The following is a 19537-nucleotide window of genomic DNA, read 5'->3' as shown; positions in this document are numbered from 1 at the left end:
AAAAAGAACCAAACCTTTAAATATGGAACAAATGATACTATTTTCTTGACTAAATAAAACCTTTAAATATAGAACAAATGATACTATTTTTCTTACTAAATTTTCTTACTAAATGAAACCTTTAATATAAAACAAATGATACTATTTTTCTTACTAAATTAAATTTCAAAGTGTCATTTCAATTCTTCAAGTGTTGAAGTGTCATTCTAAATTTCAAAGTGTCATTTCAAGTGTTGAAGTGTCATTCTAAATTTTAAAGTGTCATTTCAAGTCTCATAGTTTCATTTGAATTCTTCAAGTATTATTTGAAGTGTTGATGTGTCATTTGAAATATCATAGTGTCATTTGAATTCTTCAAGTGTCATTTCAAGTGTTGAAGTGTTATTAGAAATTTCAAAGTGTTATTTCAAGTGTTGAAGTGTCATTTGAAGTGTTGAAGTGTTATTCTAAATTTCAAAGTGTCATTTGAAGTGTTGAAGTGTTATTCTAAATTTCAAAGTGTCATTTGAAGTGTTGAAGTGTTATTCTAAATTTGAAAGTGTCATTTTAAGTGTTGAAGTGTCATTGTAAATTTCAAATTGTCATTTTAAGTGTCATAGTATCATTTGAATTCTTCAAGTATTATTTGAAGTGTTGATGTGTCATTTGAAATATCATAGTGTCATTTGAATTCTTCAAGTGTCATTTCAAGTATTGATGTGTCATTTGAATTCTTCAAGTGTCATTTCAAGTGTTGAAGTGTTATTCAAAATTTCAAAGTGTCATTTCAAGTGTTGAAGTGTCATTTGAAGTGTTCAAGTGTTAGTCTAAATTTCAAAGTTTCATTTGAAATATCATAGTGTCATTTGAATTCTTCAAGTGTCATTTCAAGTGTTGAAGTGTTATTTGAAATTTCAAAGTGTCATTTCAAGTTTCATAGTGTCATTTCAAGTGTTGAAGTGTCATTTTAAGTGTTGAAGTGTCATTCGAGAAATCAAAGTGTCATTTCAATTCTTCAAGTGTCATTTGAAATATCATAGTGTCATTTGAATTCTTCAAATGTCATTTCAAGTGTTGATGTGTCATTTGAAATGTCATAGTGTCATTTGAATTCTTCAAGTGTCATTTCAAGTGTTGAAGTGTTATTCGAAATTTCAAAGTGTCATTTCAAGAATTGAAGTGTCATTGTAAATTTCAAAGTGTGATTTCAAAGTGTGATTTTAAGTGTGATTTCAAAGTGTGATTTTAAGTGTGATTTGAAGTCTCATAGTGTCATTTCAAGTGTTGAAGTGTCATTTTAAGTGTTGAAGTGTCATTCGAGAAATCAAAGTGTCATTTCAATTCTTCAAGTGTCGTTTGAAATATCATAGTGTCATTTGAATTCTTCAAGTGTCATTTCAAGTGCTGATGTGTCATTTGAAATGTCATAGTGTCATTTGAATTCTTCAAGTGTCATTTCAAGTGTTGAAGTGTTATTCGAAATTTCAAAGTGTCATTTCAAGAATTGAAGTGTCATTTGAAGTGTTGAAGTGTCATTGTAAATTTTAAAGTGTGATTTTAAGTGTGATACTATCATTTGAATTCTTCAAATGTCATTTCAAGTGTTGAAGTGTTATTTGAAATTTCAAAGTAAGTGTCATTTCAATTGTTCAAGTGTCATTTGAAATATCATAGTGTCATTTGAATTCTTCAAGTGTCATTTCAAGTGTTGAAGTGTTATTTGAAATTTCAAAGTGTCATTTCAAGTCTCATAGTGTCATTTCAAGTGTTGAAGTGTCATTCGAGAAATCAAAGTGTCATTTCAATTCTTCAAGTGTCATTTGAAATATCATAGTGTCATTTGAATTCTCCAAGTGTCATTTCAAGTGTTGAAGTGTTATTCAAAATTTCAAAGTGTCATTTCAAAATTTCAAAGTGTCATCTCAAATGTTCTCTGTGAAGAATGTATAAACTTTCATATTCTATATTTTCGCGGTTTTTGTATAAATAGTGTCTTTTTGTATATAGGAAGATGAAAAGGAAATCCATTGCTCGAGTTTCAACATATGTTCAAGATGTCAAAACAAAGAAACCAAAAACAAGTAAACCTTCGGAAAGGTAAAATCATTGGTATTTATGAGTAGTGTCATTGGTATTTATGAACAGTGTTATTTATATATAGCAATAGTTTAATTTTATATAGCATATAGTTTCATTTAGGCTTATTTATGTGCAGGGATTTCATAATCAAATGTAGAGCATCTGGTTTGTGTGAATTGATTCCCTTATTAACAGATGCTCAACGTCAAGATATTAGTGACTTAGGTTTTGGAGGTCTGCTTCATTTAAATGGTTTGAAGAAAATTCCATGGTTACAAACCATTTGGATTTTGGAAAAATTTGATTCAAATTCTTGCACTTTAAAAATCACAGATGACATCTCTATCCTTGTGACATCTGACGATGTAGAAAACATTTTCCAAATTCCGAATAGTGGTCCAAATGTCTTTTTAAACCATGAACAGGACAGTGCTGATGTCTACACTTTGGTTAAGTTTTTCAAACATAAATTTGATATAACTCACAATGGAACTCATAGTGAGTTATTGAGAATTCTGAAGCATGAGGACTTGAGAGGAGGAGGTGAAGATTTTAAAAGAATTTTTATGCTGTACACCTTCTCATCCTTTCTTGCATGCACAGCAAACCAGTCGATAGATTTTACATTTTTCAAATCTCTGATTGATGTTGGAAAGATCCACACCTTGAACTGGTCCAAATTTATTTTAAAAAGGATGTGTAGAGGCATGAGAGCAAATTCCACTATTAGTGGATGTCCACTAGTTATTGTAATTCTTTACTTACAACATTGCAAGTGCAATGGTGAAAGTGAACATTCAAAATTGCCTTTACCTTTGATCCAACACTGGACATCCCAAACACTAAAGTCTAGATTGGAAGATCAGTTTGCACTTGTTAAAAGTGGCAAACCAAAAACTGGTGGAGAAGAAAGGAAAGAAGATGAAAACTTTCAAATGGTGGAAGAAAATGAAAGATATATAAGACTTCCTCTTCAAGTTAATGACAAGACAGATTAGGAAATCAAAGAAATGGCAAAACATGTAAGTTATTTTGTGGTACAAAGCTCATATTTAAAATTATATATGTTTTCATATTTTTTACATGATGTTTTATTCAATGCTTTATAGTTCTTGCATGAGGCTGCATTGTTATTCAAAAGGAATATGAATGTTATACAACATTCACATGTGCAAAGATTGAAGGATTTGAAAGAGAAGAGTGCAAGTATGCCTGCAGGAATGGCTTTATCATCATTTAATGATGATCATGACATTGTCAAGCACATTGATAGCATCATAGAGGAGTATGAGAAGATGAAGAAAAACTTGAAAGAAACTGGTAATCAATCATAAACGTAATGTTATATTAATTATATTAAACTATACAATAATATATTTATTATTTTTTAGGAGATTTTACAGATAAAGAAGGAGAAAAAGAGGAAAGCAACATGCATCATGAACATGAAAAAGATCAAGGAGAAGAGAATAGTGAAAATGGTCAGAATCATCAAATTGGTACAGAGAAAGAAGAGCAGAAGGAGAAGGAAAGAAGGGGAAGAGGAAGACCAAGAAAGAAAGAAACAGGTAAACACAAATACAAATATACTAACTTATTATATGAATAACACTGAATAGTGTTGTTGTACTTAACTGCAGAGAAGAAGAAAAAAGAGAAAATGCATCAAAAGAATAAACAAGATGAAGAAGAAAATGAAAGGAATCAAAAAGAAGAAGAAAAGCAAGATGACAGAAAGAAGCAAAGCGATGAACAAGAGAATGTGGAAAAGGGTGAGAATCAGCCTATTGGTAGAGATGAAGAACAGGAGAACGAGAAAGAAAGAAAAGGAAGAGGAAGACCAAGAAAGAAAGAAACAGGTAAACACAAATACAAATCCACTATCTTATTATATGAATAACACTGAATACTCTTGTTGTACTTAACTACAGAGAAGAAGAAAATAGACAATAGTGTCAGCTGTATAGGTGGTTAGTCTCATTTCCATGCAGTGTAATTGTCAATCGAATATAGTGTTACTCTCATTACAAGATAGTGTTATTTATATAAGGTTATCATTTCATTTCTACAATATCTTACAATTTATATTATGATATTTTCTTGTTATTTTTTTACAGCACCAGACAAAGAGGGAAAAAATGATGATGGTAGCAATATACAACCTGATGACGTAATAACTGAAGTATGTGAGTTTGCCAGAGGACTTGAACAAGGTATAGTTCCTAAAATGACTTAATACTAAATCCATCAAAATTTTATTCATCAAATTTGTGTTTATTGATTATTTATTACATACATTACTATAAACAAAAGAACAAGTGACTATGGAAGTTGATATTGATGTTGCTGAAGTGACTGCATTGAATTTCCCAGCAAAAGAAAAGGTGCTGAAATCAGAAATTCCAAAAAGACAGAGTATGTACAATATCGTTTTATTTCTATATAATTATAGTGTAATTATTAAACACGAATAGTGTGTGATTTTTTTTCAGACGTTGATCCTTTTAGAGAAATCGATTCATTCATTTGGCCAATTGCCGAGAATAATCCATTCAGATCAGTTACAATGAAAAAGAATGCGAAGATCTTTTCGGATTTGACAAGAATTGAAAAGGATATTTCTGATTATTGTTTCTTTCAGCATAAAAAAGGAAATGAGTAAGTACAATTTAACTATTTAACTATTATATATAATTATTAACATTATTGTATATAATAACATTTTCTTTGTTTTTCAGAGAAGAAAATGTGTTTTCCTATAATGGGAAGTTCTATTTATCATTCACTGCTATTGCAAGCATGGATGATAAATGTTTCATACATTCTTGGGTGTTGGATACTTGGGCTTTGTTGTTGAATAAAGCTCAAGAATACAAGGGGAGAATCGAAGAGAATGACACAACTAAATTCTATTTTAGTATTCAGCATTCTGTAAGTAATTTTACAATTATATATAATATAAATTCACTATATATTATAATTTTATTTATGACTTGTGTTTTGTGTCAAGGTTTATCTTCAAAATTTGTTGAACCTGGACAAGAAGAAAAATCGTGAAAAACAAATGCAAGTACTCAAAGACTGCTGGTCATACTGGATTTCCCATATGCAGATGACACCACATGTCCTCAACACACAGATGGTAATTATAGTTTATTATTTCATTATATTCTGCTTTGTGTCATAGTTTAATTTTTAATAGTGTTAATTATATAACTTCAAAGTATCATTAGTTTTATACATAAAGTCATTTGTTATAAATGATTTTGTTGCTTAATGTTATCTTCTATTATTTTTTAACATTATAGGTTTTCTTCCCAATCGGGCATCAAGGACACTTTTTTGGGTGTGTAGTGGATTTTGAAGCTCGTAAAATACATTACCTTGACAATCAAGAATCCAATGCAAATCCTTTAACATCAAACTGGAAGCTTGTTGAAATTGTGGTAAACATGAATTTTTAAACAATATATATATATATATATATATATATATATATATATATATATATTAGTGATAGATGATACTGCTATTCTTTAAACAATATAATGTCACTTCTCAAACACTAAAGTATTTTTTGTTCTTTGTATATGTTCATCTTTTATATAGAAGGAAAACTTTGCTGTACCTGAGAGAAATAAACCATCAAAAGGCTGAGGAGTTCACATCATATCCAATTGAAAATGTGAAGTTTGCATGGAAAAAGAAGTCAATAAATGTTGATTGTGGTGTATTCTTGTTACACCATATGGAGAACTTCTCAGGACAGATTTATGAGTGCAACATACTGAATGAGGTAATTTTACAACTCATATTATTATCATAATAAAATTTCTTTGCTAATTGTAATTATAATTGTTTCTTAATTCTTTATATTCAGATTCTGGGGCGCAGAAAGCTAAGATGCAAGTATGTAGCACAGATCATACTATCAGAAATCAATGAGATGAGGGAGTCTGTCCTTGAAGAAGTTAAGAAATTTGTGTTAACATGAAACTGACTTGAAAGTTAAGTTTTTGATGGATTTTGTTGTAGTATTTGAAAATAATATAAACCCATTTGCATTCCTACTGTTAATTAGTGATGTTGGTTTTTCATATACAATATGTGGATTATGTCGTTGTTTTGAAATCAAACTTATGTGTATTGTTTTTTATGTCATTGTTGCTGTGAAACACATGTTGTCAACGCTATTATGAAAATGACACTCCCTATGTTTGAAAATGACACTAATCAAATGACACTAACATTATATTATTAGCGTTAAGAAAATGACACTCCCTATCTTTGAAAATGACACTAACATTATATTATATAAAAATGACATTTAATGACATTCTATCTCATTATAGAAAAATACTAATATTATGTAAAATGACAGTTTAATTATTGAAATGACACTACAATATTTCAACAGACACTATGACATTTCAAATGAAATTATGGAATTTCAATAACATTTCAAATTACACTACAATAGTTTTTAAAATGATACTATGACATTCGAAACAAAAATATTAGATTTTAAATGAAACTATCAAATTTCATATGACATTATCACACTTTCATATATTATAGTGTCATTTGAAATATTGTAGTATCATTTCAAATCTTAAAGTTTCATTTGAAATGTCATAGTGTCGTAGTGTTATTTTCGTAGTGTCATTTCAAATCTTAAAGTTTCATTTCTATAGTGTGATAGTGTTATTTTCGTAGTGTCTTTTGAAATATTGTAGTGTCTTTTGAAATCTTTAAGTTTCATTTTGATAGTGGCATAGTGTCATTTGAATTCTTGTAAGGTTATATGAAATCTTAAAGTTTCATTTAATATAGTGTCTTTTGAAATCTTTAAGTTTCATTTTCATAGTGGCATAGTGTCATTTGAATTCTTGTAAGGTTATATGAAATCTTAACGTTTCATTTAATATGCCAAAGTTTCATTTGTAATCATAAATTCGTACAGTGTCAAGTTAATACTATAATAAAACTACACAAGAACTGCAATGAAACTATATAATGAAACAATATGTGTAATGAAACTATATTACTTATATAATGAAACAATGCAAGTTAAAACTACAAGAATTGGAATGAAACTATATCTTTTATAGAACAAAAGAACAAATGATACTATTTTTCTTACTAAATGAAACCTTTAATATAGAACAAATGATACTAAATTAAATGAAACCTTTAATAGAGAACAAAGAAAATCTCGCCTTTTAATAAAGAAATTACATACATAAAAGAAAGAAACTACAAGTATTAAAAGAAATAAACTACATACTTAAAAGAAAGAAACTAGAAGTATTTAAAGAAAGAAACTATAGAAAAAAGAAAGAAACTACAAGTATTAAAAGAATGAAACTACATACTTAAAAGAAAGAAACTACAAATATTAAAAGAAAGAAACTACTTACTTAAAACAAAGAAACTACAAGTATTTAAAGAAATAAACTACATACTTAAAACAAAGAAACTAAAAGAATTTAAAGAGAGAAGCTATTGCAAAAAAGAAAGAAATTACAAGTATTAAAAAGGCAGACTTTATATAATCAGTAAGCACAAATTCATATCAACTAGTATAAAGTTCACTTACAACGAAATTAGTCTAAAATAATCTGGGGTTAGGTGTCTTTGTACCAAATTCCTTTGATTGTTTTGAATTTGATGCAGTAGATTTCTTATTACTCTTCTTTCCAACATCATAATGACCTTGTATTCTCTTTCTTCTTCCCTTTGTGTTAGAACGATTAGGATCCAATACATTATCAGCACAAGCACTGGATACTGCAACATCTTCCATTTGATTCACAGCTTGTGTTGTAATCATCAATGATTCAAGATCCAATGTTATACTGTTCAATCCATTCTCTATAACTGCCCTGCACTCTTCACTATCTTGTGCTCTTAGAACAAGATTGTATGATTTTCTCATTATTTGATTTCTCCACATGAAATTGTTACTGTTGTTGACAGAATCAAATCCTCCTTTATCCCACAAATTCTTTTTTGCAAACTTTGTCCATCTTTTCATAATGTAACATTCTGGTATTTTATCTACCGGATGGTTATGCAATATCCTCAAACAATGACGACAAAGAATACCACATTCCTCAAACTTTTTGCATGAACAAGTAATGAAACTTTCTTTTGTGGAAAATGACACTGTATATCCTATCATCCCATCATCATCAGTGACATTATATGCTTTGAATTGCTCATCTTCATATATAGATGAAAAAGAGACAGATATAGACTCCTTGAATTCAATTTCAAAATCTCTGAAAATGTTGAAGGTATATACCTCAGATGCATGCTGTAGAAGTCCTCTTATCTTCAAAACAGAGTTAGGCTTGCCTCTTATGCATCTGAATTCATCGGTTTGTTCATTGCTTCTCCATCTGTCAACTGTTTGCTTGAATATTTTATAAAAATCATTCAAACTTGTTGTTTTCTTTGCGTTGAAGCCAAGTGTACTATTTGTGCTCTCACTTCTTTGTGATGACAAAATTCCAGCTGAGAAGAAGTCTTTGTTGTAAGCATTGCACCACTTTTCCTTCAAGTCATACAATCTGTTGAACCAAGTTATATTTTCAAGTTTATAGTTTGAAATCATGTTCTTCCAACAGATTTCAAACTCTTCACTATTTGCACATCCTGTCATGCACTTTTGAAACATTTTAGTGAAGGTTTTATCAGACTTCAAACTCCCTAGGTGACTCTGTGCATTCTGGTATAAATGCCATATGCATAACCTATGCCTTGTCAGGGGAAATACTTTCTCAATTCCATTTGATATTGCCTTATCTTGATCGGTAAACAATGTCACAGGACATCTACCCTCCATAGATTTCTTGAAAACATCAAATAACCACTCAAATGTTTTTGTTTGCTCATTTGAGATGAAAGCACAAGCAAACATGACATTTCTCTTATGGTTGTTTACTCCAACAAAAAGCGCACAGATAAGATTGTACTTATTGGTCCTATACGTAGTGTCAAATACCATTACATCCCCAAATAACATGAAATCTTGCTTCATCATTGAATCTCTCCAGAATATATTACTCAACCTCCCTTCTTCATCTAGTTTGACTCTAAAGAAAAACTCCTCATCTTCAACACCATGCTGATTTAAACTGTCAATTAATGTTTGTGCATCTCCTCCTTCAATTGCCTTCATTTTAATCTTATTCACATGGTTCAAGTGGTCTTTCTTGGTATGACCAACAAGATGTTCACCACCTGCTTCTTCTGCCAAGTATCTATATAAGTCAGTTGGTCTCATTCCAGAACACAACATCTTTTCAATTACCTTCGATTTCTCAGCAGTTATCGATCTCTCAGAACGGAATAAGTGAGTCAAACCCTGCTTCATAAATTGATGATTGTGCTCATTCTTATGGTGGCATACTTCAAAAACACCATTATTAGAATCAAAGTCTGCTCTCAACATTGCTTTGCAGTTTGTTCTTGTCGTGAAACTTCTTTTTGTTGTATCTTCACCATTATGCTTTGTTAATCCTTGACAAGAGCACACTAGTAATTTATATTTCAATACCCCATTATATGTATACTTTGATGATGATCTTCTAATGTCGAATCCAACTTCTTTAGCATAAGATTTATATGCTTTGTATATGTTGATTTATGCTTAATTTACTATATTTTTCAGGGTTTGAATGTGCGTGTTTAAAGATAATCTTCTAGAATTTGGTGCGTTTATGGTGTATTTTATGCTTTGCAGGAGATTTAGGCTCTCGAGATGGAAGAATGAAGTTTTGGATGAATTTGGATGAATCTGGCATTTTCCAGAGGAACCGACATCTCTAGAGCAGAGAAATCACCATTCCTCTGGCGTCAGAGGAATCGAAGTGCCAGAGGAATCAAAAGCTAATCCAGAGAAATCCGCGGAATGCAGAGGAGCGGAGCCGACATCTCCAGAGCAGAGAAGTCTCGCCAGAGAAATCAACATGCCAGAGAAATCACCATTTCTCTGGAGTCAGAGAAGTCTAAAGTCCAGAGCGGAGGAAGGCCAGAGCGGAAGACATTCCGCTGGCGACCCATTCCGCTGACGAAGTACCAGAGATATCACCCATTCCTCTGGCGATAGCAGAGAATTCACCGTTCCTCTGGCGAATGCCAGAGAGATCATCATTCCACTGGCGAGGTAAGAGAAATCATCTAATCCTCTGGCGTGACCCGTTACTCTGGTGACACTCATTCCTCTGGCGAGAACTGCGAATTTAGCACGAGTGGGAGTATTTTCCAGAAGCGCACATCCAGCTGGCGAGTTGCCTTAATTCACACGATTCTATTACCATTAGAATTCTACTTTGCTTGGCAACTTCCATGGTGATCCGAAGGAAAGCTGAAGCTTATAAATAGGTTCTCTTTTGACCTATTAGAAAGAACCCAACACCCTAGAACCTTAGCATTCATACTTTAGTTTTTAGCTTTAGATTTTTATTGCTTTCTAGTTTTCAAGGCTTGGATCAAGATTGAAGATTCAAGTCGCTACTCCAGTTTTTCATTCGTTTTTATATAATTCAGTTTTTACAATTGCATTCTATTTAATTATGTTTATGTTTTATTTAAGCATGTCTGGCTAGTTTCTTTAGCTAATTCTAGGGCTTGTAAATAGTTGATTGAATTTATGTGATTTATTTGTTAATACCTTTGTGCCTTCCAGTTTATGATTCATAATTTCTGGTGCTTGAATTCTTGTGAATTATTTGGCCAATAGTTTGCATGTGTAGCTATTCGGTTTGAGACCTAGCGGAGATAACTGTTTAGCGGATTCAGGAATGTATGATATGATTTTAACCTTGAGACCTAGCGGAGATAGGTGGATCATAGGGAGCTATTCTAAGGAGCTATTGGGAGTTAGTAGATTTTCTTGAGACCTAACGGAGATAGATAATTTACTAATCTACGATCGTTGCTGCTCTAGCGAGAGTAATTGATTAATTAAGTGATCTCTCATCATAACTGGATTAAACTGGTACATAGGATTAATAGATTAAGTGCATAGATTTAATTAATGAATTTACTACCCTAGGATTAGTTGCTTTTAATATTTGATTTTCTCCTACGTACTTTTATTTATTATTTGCGTTTTAGTTTAAGATTATTAAACCTTCTATTTTCGTTTACCTGTCTACTATTATAGTCTGTTTAGGAGATAGATAAAGTCGTTTCGTTGTGTCAATCCCTGTGGACACGATATTCGGTTACTATTTCTGTGCTACAATTACACCGTGTTAGTTGCGGTATTTTGTGCTAATAATTTAGTGATCAACTTTTTGGCGCCGTTGCCGGGGATTGATTAGAAATTACTTTAATATTTCCGATAGGATTTTATAGTACTTCAGGTTTTTATTTGTTTTTATTTTGTCTGTTCTAATTTTTAAGGTGTGTTTCTGCAGGTTGCGTATGAGCACGAGATCTCACGATAATCCTCTTTTTGAGTTTGACCCTGAAATTAACAAGACTTTGCGCAATCTTAATAAGCAGTACAAAAGAAACAACCAAGAAAAGAAGAAGCAAGCAATGGCAGAGCAACAGAATAACATGGACCTTGAAACTCTTGTGCAAGCCGTGACACACCTTCAGAGGCAGCTAGACGAAGAGAGAGAGCGCAACCGGGCTCCTCCACCAGAGCCACCACTGAATCACATGTATCAGCCTCGGGTTGATCAATTTCAAGGAGGCAGATGGGGACCAACTCTGCAGGCTAACACGTTCGAGCTGAAGCCGGGATTGATAAACATGGTGCAAGCTGAACAGTTTAGTGGAGCGGCTTCTGAAAATCCGCATGCTCACATCACTCAGTTTCTAGATATTTGCGACACTATTAAGCAGAATGGAGTGCCACCTGATGCCATCAGAATGAAGATGTTTGGATTCTCTCTCAAGGACAGAGCGAAGGAGTGGTTCAAGAGTTTGGACAGAGGTGCTATTACTGGATGGGAGGATCTGTGTAGAGCTTTCCTAGCAAAGTACTTTCCTGCTTCTAAAGCTCAGAAAATCATTGCGGAGATTTCTCACTTTTCCCAGTTTGGAGATGAGACCATTCACGATGCTTGGGAAAGATTTCGTGAGTTGCTCAGGAATTGTCCACAACATGGTTTCACGGAAGATCAACAAATCATTCACTTTTATAATGGTTTGACTGGTCTGACAAAAAGTATGGTGGATGCTACTGCAGGTGGATGTCTTCTCCATAGAAATACAAAGGAGGCTTATCGTGTGATAGAAGAGATGGCCTCCAACAGTTATCAATGGCCGAATGACAGAAATCCCACGAGAAGAATCGCAGCTGTGAATGAGGAGAGAGATGATTTTAAGGAGAAATATGAAGCTCTTCAGAAGCAGTATGAGTTGGAGAGAAAAGCACTGCTAGCTAAAATTCCTCAGCAGCCGGGTTTACCTGATGTGTCGCAGTTTGAAGATACTAATTATGTCCAGCGGCAGTACCAATTCAATAGACCAAACTATCAGGGGCATCCGGGTGGAAATCCCCCATATCATCCAAATAACAGGAATCATCCAAATTTTTCCTATTCAAATCCCAACAATGCTTTGCAACCTCCACCAGGATTTTCTGTTTCTAGTGGGGGAGTAATCAATGAGCCAAAGAAAGATTCAATGGAGGAAATGATGAAGCAAGTATTGGTGAAGGTCACCGGAATGGAGGCAAACTCGGCAAACTTAGGAACCAAAATGTTCAGCATGGAGCAAAATGTGTCAGCACTTTCTAAGCAGGTGCAGATGTTAGAAAATCAAGTTGGTCAGATGGCTAACCAAGCAGCTGCACAGCACAAGCCGGGCCACTTTCCTAGCAACACTGAGATCAATCCTAAAAATCAGTGTAATGCAATTCAGCTAAGGAGCGGAACTCAATATCAAAATCATGCAGAGCAGAGGAATCACCATTCCTCTGCAGATCAGAGGAATCATACAGAGCAGAGGAATCACCATTCCTCTGCAGAACAGCGAGATCGTCCGGGGCAGCGGAATGATAAGGGGAAAGGCAAAGTAGTGGAGGACGACGATGATGACTTGGAGGAGCTTGTAGCGAAACAGACACCTCTCCCTAAGAAGGATTCGACCTCTTCTGCTGTTAAGGAGCCGGTTCCAACTCCTACATTTCCTAGGCCAGAGTACAAGCCTGTAGCACCCTTCCCGAATAGTCTGGCAAAACCAAAGATGGATCAGAAGTTAGCCAAGTTCATGGAGATGTTTTCAAAGCTTCACATCAACATTCCTTTACTTGATGCTTTGAGAGATATGCCAGGCTACGCCAAGTTTCTCAAGGATGCAATCTCCAACAAGCGGAAGTTGGGAAAATATGAGACGATCAATCTTTCCGAGGAATGCAGTGCAGTGCTACAAAGGAAACTACCATTGAAGCAAAAGGACCCTGGCAGCTTTACAATAGCTTGTGTGATTGGAGGGCAGAACTTCTCCCGCGTTCTTTGTGATTTAGGGGCAAGCATCAATTTGATGCCTCTCTCTATTTTCAACCGGTTGGAGATTGGAGATATCAAGCATACCTCTATTGCATTACAGATGGCAGATCGCTCCATCACATATCCCAAGGGAGTGGTGGAAGATGTTCTAGTGCAGGTGGAGCAGTTTATTTTCCCTACAGATTTTATGGTCTTGGACATGCCGGAAGACAAGAATACTCCATTGATTTTGGGGCGTCCATTCCTAGCTACCGGCCGTGCTCTTATTGATGTTCAGGATGGAGATCTCACATTCAGAGTCAATGATGAAAAATTGACTTTATCTATCTATGACGCTATGAGAAAACCAGCCGAGCCGCAGCCGGATGAGTGCAACATGATTGAATCTGTGGTAGATTTTCCTGCGGCTGTAGACGATCCCTTGGAGGAGTGCATCACACGGTCCTTATACCAATACTCTGAGCTTGATGATGCATGTGATGAGATTTTGGAATACATTGCTGAGTTGGAGGCTGTAGAGAAAGATCCCATCAATCATGTGCCTTACATGGATATTTACAAACCTGTTGATGGGGGAAAGAAGTCGGTGGAAAAAGAATTCCCTGCACCAAAGGAGTCAGCCAAGCCAGAGGAATCAGCCAGGCCAGAGGAATCAGCCAGGCCAGAGGAGTCAGCCGGGCCAGCGAAATCAAGCAGACCAGCGGAGTCAGCCAGGCCAGCGGCCGCACCCAAAATTGAGCTGAAGCCGCTTCCCGAGCACTTGAGATACCAATTCTTGGGTGAGAATGAAACTTTTCCGGTTATTGTATCTGCCTATCTATCTCCGTTGGAGTTGGAGAAGTTGATGCGAGTTTTAAGGAAATACAAGTCGGCTATAGGATGGTCTATTTCTGACATCAAAGGAATTAGTCCTTCTATTTGCATGCATCGTATCCTATTGGAGCAAGAATACAAGCCAAAGGTGCAGCCCCAGCGACGACTAAACCCGGCGATGCAAGAAGTTGTGAGGAAGGAGGTGCTCAAGTGGTTGGATGCCGGCATTATTTATGCCATCTCTGATAGCGAGTGGGTGAGCCCGACGCAAGTTGTCTCTAAGAAGGGAGGCATGACTGTGATTAAGGATGAGAGAGATGAGCTCATAGCAACGAGGCTGGTCACAGGATGGCGCGTGTGCATTGATTACCGAGCTCTGAATGCAGCCACACGTAAGGATCACTTTCCTTTGCCGTTTATTGATCAGATGCTTGACCGATTGGCAGGATACGAGTATTACTGTTTTCTGGATGGGTACTCGGGCTACAATCAAATCATGATAGCCCCGGAGGATCAGCATAAGACCGCGTTTACTTGTCCCTATGGCATTTTTGCTTTTAGGAGAATCTCTTTTGGTCTTTGCAATGCTCCTGCCACTTTCCAGCGCTGCATGATGGCGATTTTCCATGGATTGATTGAAAATATCATGGAGGTATTTATGGACGATTTCTCTGTCTTTGGATCCTCCTTTGATAACTGCTTGGACAATCTTGCTCAAGTGTTGCAGCGTTGTGAGGAGACGGCACTTGTGCTAAATTGGGAGAAGTGCCACTTCATGGTGCGTGAGGGCATTGTTTTGGGGCATAGGGTCTCTGCCCAAGGATTGGAGGTGGATCGTGCTAAGATCGTGGCCATTGAAAAGTTGCCGCCCCCTACTTCTGTGAAATCAGTGCGGAGCTTTCTTGGGCATGCAGGATTTTACAGGCGCTTCATCAAAGACTTCTCCAAACTGTCCAAGCCACTTTGTGCTTTGCTAGAGAAGGATGTGAAGTTTGTCTTCACCGACGAATGCCGCGTCTCCTTTGAGAAGTTAAAAGCCGCGCTGATCTCTACGCAGTGTTGATCACACCGGACTGGAGTGCTCCGTTTGAATTGATGTGCGATGCTAGCGATTGGGCCGTGGGAGCTGTGTTGGGGCAAAAGAGAGATAAGTTATTCAAGGTAATTTACTACACTAGTAAAACTTTGGATTCTGCTCAGAGGAATTACACAACCACGGAGAAGGAGCTGCTAGCTGTGGTGTATGCTTTTGATAAGTTCCGTTCTTATTTGATTGGAACTCATTCAATTGTCTACACTGATCATGCCGCCATCCGCTACTTGTTCACAAAGAAGGACTCCAAACCCCGCTTGATTCGTTGGATCTTATTGCTGCAAGAGTTTGATATGGAGATTCGAGATCGAAAGGGGTGTGAGAAAGTGGTCGCTGACCACTTGTCTCGTTTGGAGAATCCGATCGAGGGAGATGATCCAAAGATGGCCATCAATGAGTCCTTCCCCGATGAGCAGATTTGGGCGATGCTATTTAAGGATCCTTGGTATGCAAAGTATAGTAATTACTTGGTTATTGGAGCTCTTCCCGAGGGGTTGTCGCATTATCAAAAGAAGAAGTTTCTCCATGATGTCAAGTTTTATTATTGGGAGGATCCTTACCTATACCGGAGGTGCGCCGATGGCTTTATTCGGCGATGTGTTAGAGAGCATGAATGGCCAAAGATCATTGAAGAATGCCATAGCTCACCTAGTGGAGGTCACTTTGCTGCCAACCGCACTGCCATGAAGGTAAATCATAGTGGATTCTATTGGCCTTCAATTTTCGCAGATTGCCATGCCTTCGTAAAGTCTTGTGATCGATGCCAGCGCATGGGCAACATTACCAAGCGGGATGAGATGCCACAGAACATCATTGTCGAGGTAGAACTATTTGATGTTTGGGGAATTGACTTCATGGGTCCTTTCCCTACGTCTTGTGGTTTTTCCTATATTTTACTTGCGGTGGAGTATGTGTCTCGATGGGTGGAGGCGATCCCAACTACCACCAATGATTCTAAGGTAGTCATTAAATTCTTGCAAAAGAATATCTTAACTCGGTTCGGAGCACCGAGAGCGTTGCTAAGTGATGGGGGGTCGCACTTCAACAACAAATTAGTAGCAAGCATGTTGGCGAAGTATGGAGTAAAGCACAAGGTGACAACTCCATATCATCCTCAAGCAAATGGACAGGCGGAATTGGCTAATCGAGAGATTAAGCAAATTTTGGAGAAAAGTGTGGCCAACAAGAAGGATTGGGCGAAGCACCTAGATGATACTCTTTGGGCGTATCGCACTGCCTACAAAACTCTGATTGGTATGTCTCCCTATCAACTTGTCTTCGGCAAGTCATGTCATTTACCTGTTGAGATAGAGCACAAGGCATATTGGGCGACAAGGAAGATCAATTTGGAGTTCAAGGAGGCTGGTCATACAAGGCGCGATTTATTGACAGAGTTAGATGAATGGAGGAATGAGGCCTATGAGAGTTCCCGCATCTACAAAGAGAGGGCCAAGAAATTCCATGATTTGAGCATCCGCACTAAAGAAATCAAGCCAGGAGATGAGGTACTTTTATACAATTCAAAGTTACGTTTGTTTCCTGGCAAGCTACAATCAAGATGGACAGGACCATATGTGGTGCATAAGAGCAACTGGAATGGGACGTATGAGTTGTTTGCCGCTGATGGCACTATCTTCACTGTCAATGGTCATCGTCTCAAACCATACTTCAAGTCAAACGTGGATCGTGGTTTTGAAGTTGTCAAATTCAATGACCCATGAGTTTGAGGTATCGTCGAGCTCTAGACGTTAAATTAAGCACTTGTTGGAAGGTAACCCAATTATTTTTCTATTTTCCTTTCTTTCTGTTTCGTTTTGTTTCTTTGTTTAGTTTGGGGCAGGTGTTTCTCTGCCAGTTTTCTGGAGGTCTTCATGGTCCAGAGCGGCCACTCTCTTCGCTGCACTGTCCAGCGCAGCCATTCTCCCCTCTGCTCAAGACCGCAAACTCTCTTTTCCCCGCCTCTCACGATGATTCAGTGTTCCAATGCCGATAATCAGGGACGTTCTCTACACTCTTCTTATTTCTCTTATGCCCTGAGGACATGGCATGCTTTAAGTGTGGGGGGTGTTTTAGAGCTTATATTTTTCAAAATTAGGCGAAATTGATTTTTCTATGCTTAGTTTTTGGTCTCGAATCTTGCTAATTTTTATGAATTTGTGGAAGAGAAGATGGTTTTCGATGTGAATTTCGGGTTTGTGAATGAATGGAGGATATTCTTGTTTTACTTTTGATATATGTTTCTTGATTGTGCAAAGAACGATGAGTTTTGTTGCAACACTTTTGTAAGTTAGTAAAACGTGATTTGTCCGGTAGATGCTAGAAGGAGTGTTGTCATTGTGATTGCCTACGATCGTATCTTATCTGTGAAAATGTTGGACGAATTGCCAACTTTAAAATCGCCAGCTCTGAAACATCTGGCCTGTTCTAAAAAAGTGATAGCTCTGAGTCTCTGCTCCTCTAGTTTAACTATGAGCATGGGAAACCACGTGAAAAGACTTTGGATTACATCCAAATGGTTTTATTTCATGACTTATGGCTCAACTGTCGAGAAATCTCAAGCACACAAAGTGTGAAAAATGGTGATATTAATTATAAAGGCGATCACATTAGGGAATTCACTTCTAGTGGAGAATTGGGTCTGATCGAATTACTCGCATTACTCTTTTGTTGCTTCTCAAACTTTGAGTTACTTGCATGATTGAGAGATATGTGTTGATTGTAAAGTTTTGAATTGACTTTGTGAATGATTGGATGGAAATTTACATTGTTGAAATCAATTTCTTCCTAGGATTCATATAGATTTTGCTTGAGGACAAGCAAAAGACTAAGTGTGGGGGAGTTGATTTATGCTTAATTTACTATATTTTTCAGGGTTTGAATGTGCGTGTTTAAAGATAATCTTCTAGAATTTGGTGCGTTTATGGTGTATTTTATGCTTTGCAGGAGATTTAGGCTCTCGAGATGGAAGAATGCAGTTTTGGATGAATTTGGATGAATCTGGCATTTTCCAGAGGAACCGACATCTCTAGAGCAGAGAAATCACCATTCCTCTGGCGTTAGAGGAATCGAAGCGCCAGAGGAATCAAAAGCTAATCCAGAGAAATCCGCGGAATGCAGAGGAGCGGAGCCGACATCTCCAGAGCAGAGAATTCTCGCCAGAGAAATCAACGTGCCAGAGAAATCACCATTTCTCTGGAGTCAGAGAAGTCTAAAGTCCAGAGCGGAGGAAGGCCAGAGCGGAAGACATTCCGCTGGCGACCCATTCCGCTGACGAAGTACCAGAGATATCACCCATTCCTCTGGCGATAGCAGAGAATTCACCGTTCCTCTGGCGAATGCCAGAGAGATCATCATTCCACTGGCGAGGTAAGAGAAATCATCTAATCCTCTGGCGTGACCCGTTACTCTGGTGACACTCATTCCTCTGGCGAGAACTGCGAATTTAGCACGAGTGGGAGTATTTTCCAGAAGCGCACATCCAGCTGGCGAGTTGCCTTAATTCACACGATTCTATTACCATTAGAATTCTACTTTGCTTGGCAACTTCCATGGTGATCCGAAGGAAAGCTGAAGCTTATAAATAGGTTCTCTTTTGACCTATTAGAAAGAACCCAACACCCTAGAACCTTAGCATTCATACTTTAGTTTTTAGCTTTAGATTTTTATTGCTTTCTAGTTTTCAAGGCTTGGATCAAGATTGAAGATTCAAGTCGCTACTCCAGTTTTTCATTCGTTTTTATATAATTCAGTTTTTACAATTGCATTCTATTTAATTATGTTTATGTTTTATTTAAGCATGTCTGGCTAGTTTCTTTAGCTAATTCTAGGGCTTGTAAATAGTTGATTGAATTTATGTGATTTATTTGTTAATACCTTTGTGCCTTCCAGTTTATGATTCATAATTTCTGGTGCTTGAATTCTTGTGAATTATTTGGCCAATAGTTTGCATGTGTAGCTATTCGGTTTGAGACCTAGCGGAGATAACTGTTTAGCGGATTCAGGAATGTATGATATGATTTTAACCTTGAGACCTAGCGGAGATAGGTGGATCATAGGGAGCTATTCTAAGGAGCTATTGGGAGTTAGTAGATTTTCT

General features: G+C 36.5%; 1 protein-coding gene and 1 non-coding gene across 2 annotated transcripts; both read right to left on the bottom strand.

The window, feature by feature from the left end:
• Nucleotides 1–7669: 7669 nt before the first annotated feature.
• On the bottom strand, nucleotides 7670–9517 carry LOC130998627 (protein FAR1-RELATED SEQUENCE 5-like). The gene has a single exon (XM_057924038.1). The coding sequence runs from the start codon at nucleotides 9515–9517 to the stop codon at nucleotides 7670–7672; it is 1848 nt and encodes a 615-aa protein (XP_057780021.1).
• Nucleotides 9518–12087: 2570 nt separating this feature from the next.
• LOC131002099 (small nucleolar RNA R71) lies at nucleotides 12088–12194 on the bottom strand. Its single transcript, XR_009094177.1, has one exon. It is a non-coding gene; the product is annotated as a small nucleolar RNA R71 (small nucleolar RNA).
• Between the last annotated feature and the right edge of the window lie 7343 nt (nucleotides 12195–19537).

This window comes from Salvia miltiorrhiza, chromosome 8 (assembly GCF_028751815.1).
Source record: "Salvia miltiorrhiza cultivar Shanhuang (shh) chromosome 8, IMPLAD_Smil_shh, whole genome shotgun sequence".
Lineage (NCBI taxonomy): Eukaryota > Viridiplantae > Streptophyta > Magnoliopsida > Lamiales > Lamiaceae > Salvia > Salvia miltiorrhiza.
The sequence above is the reverse complement of the archived record's forward strand: the minus strand, read 5'-3'. Positions and strand labels throughout refer to the sequence as shown.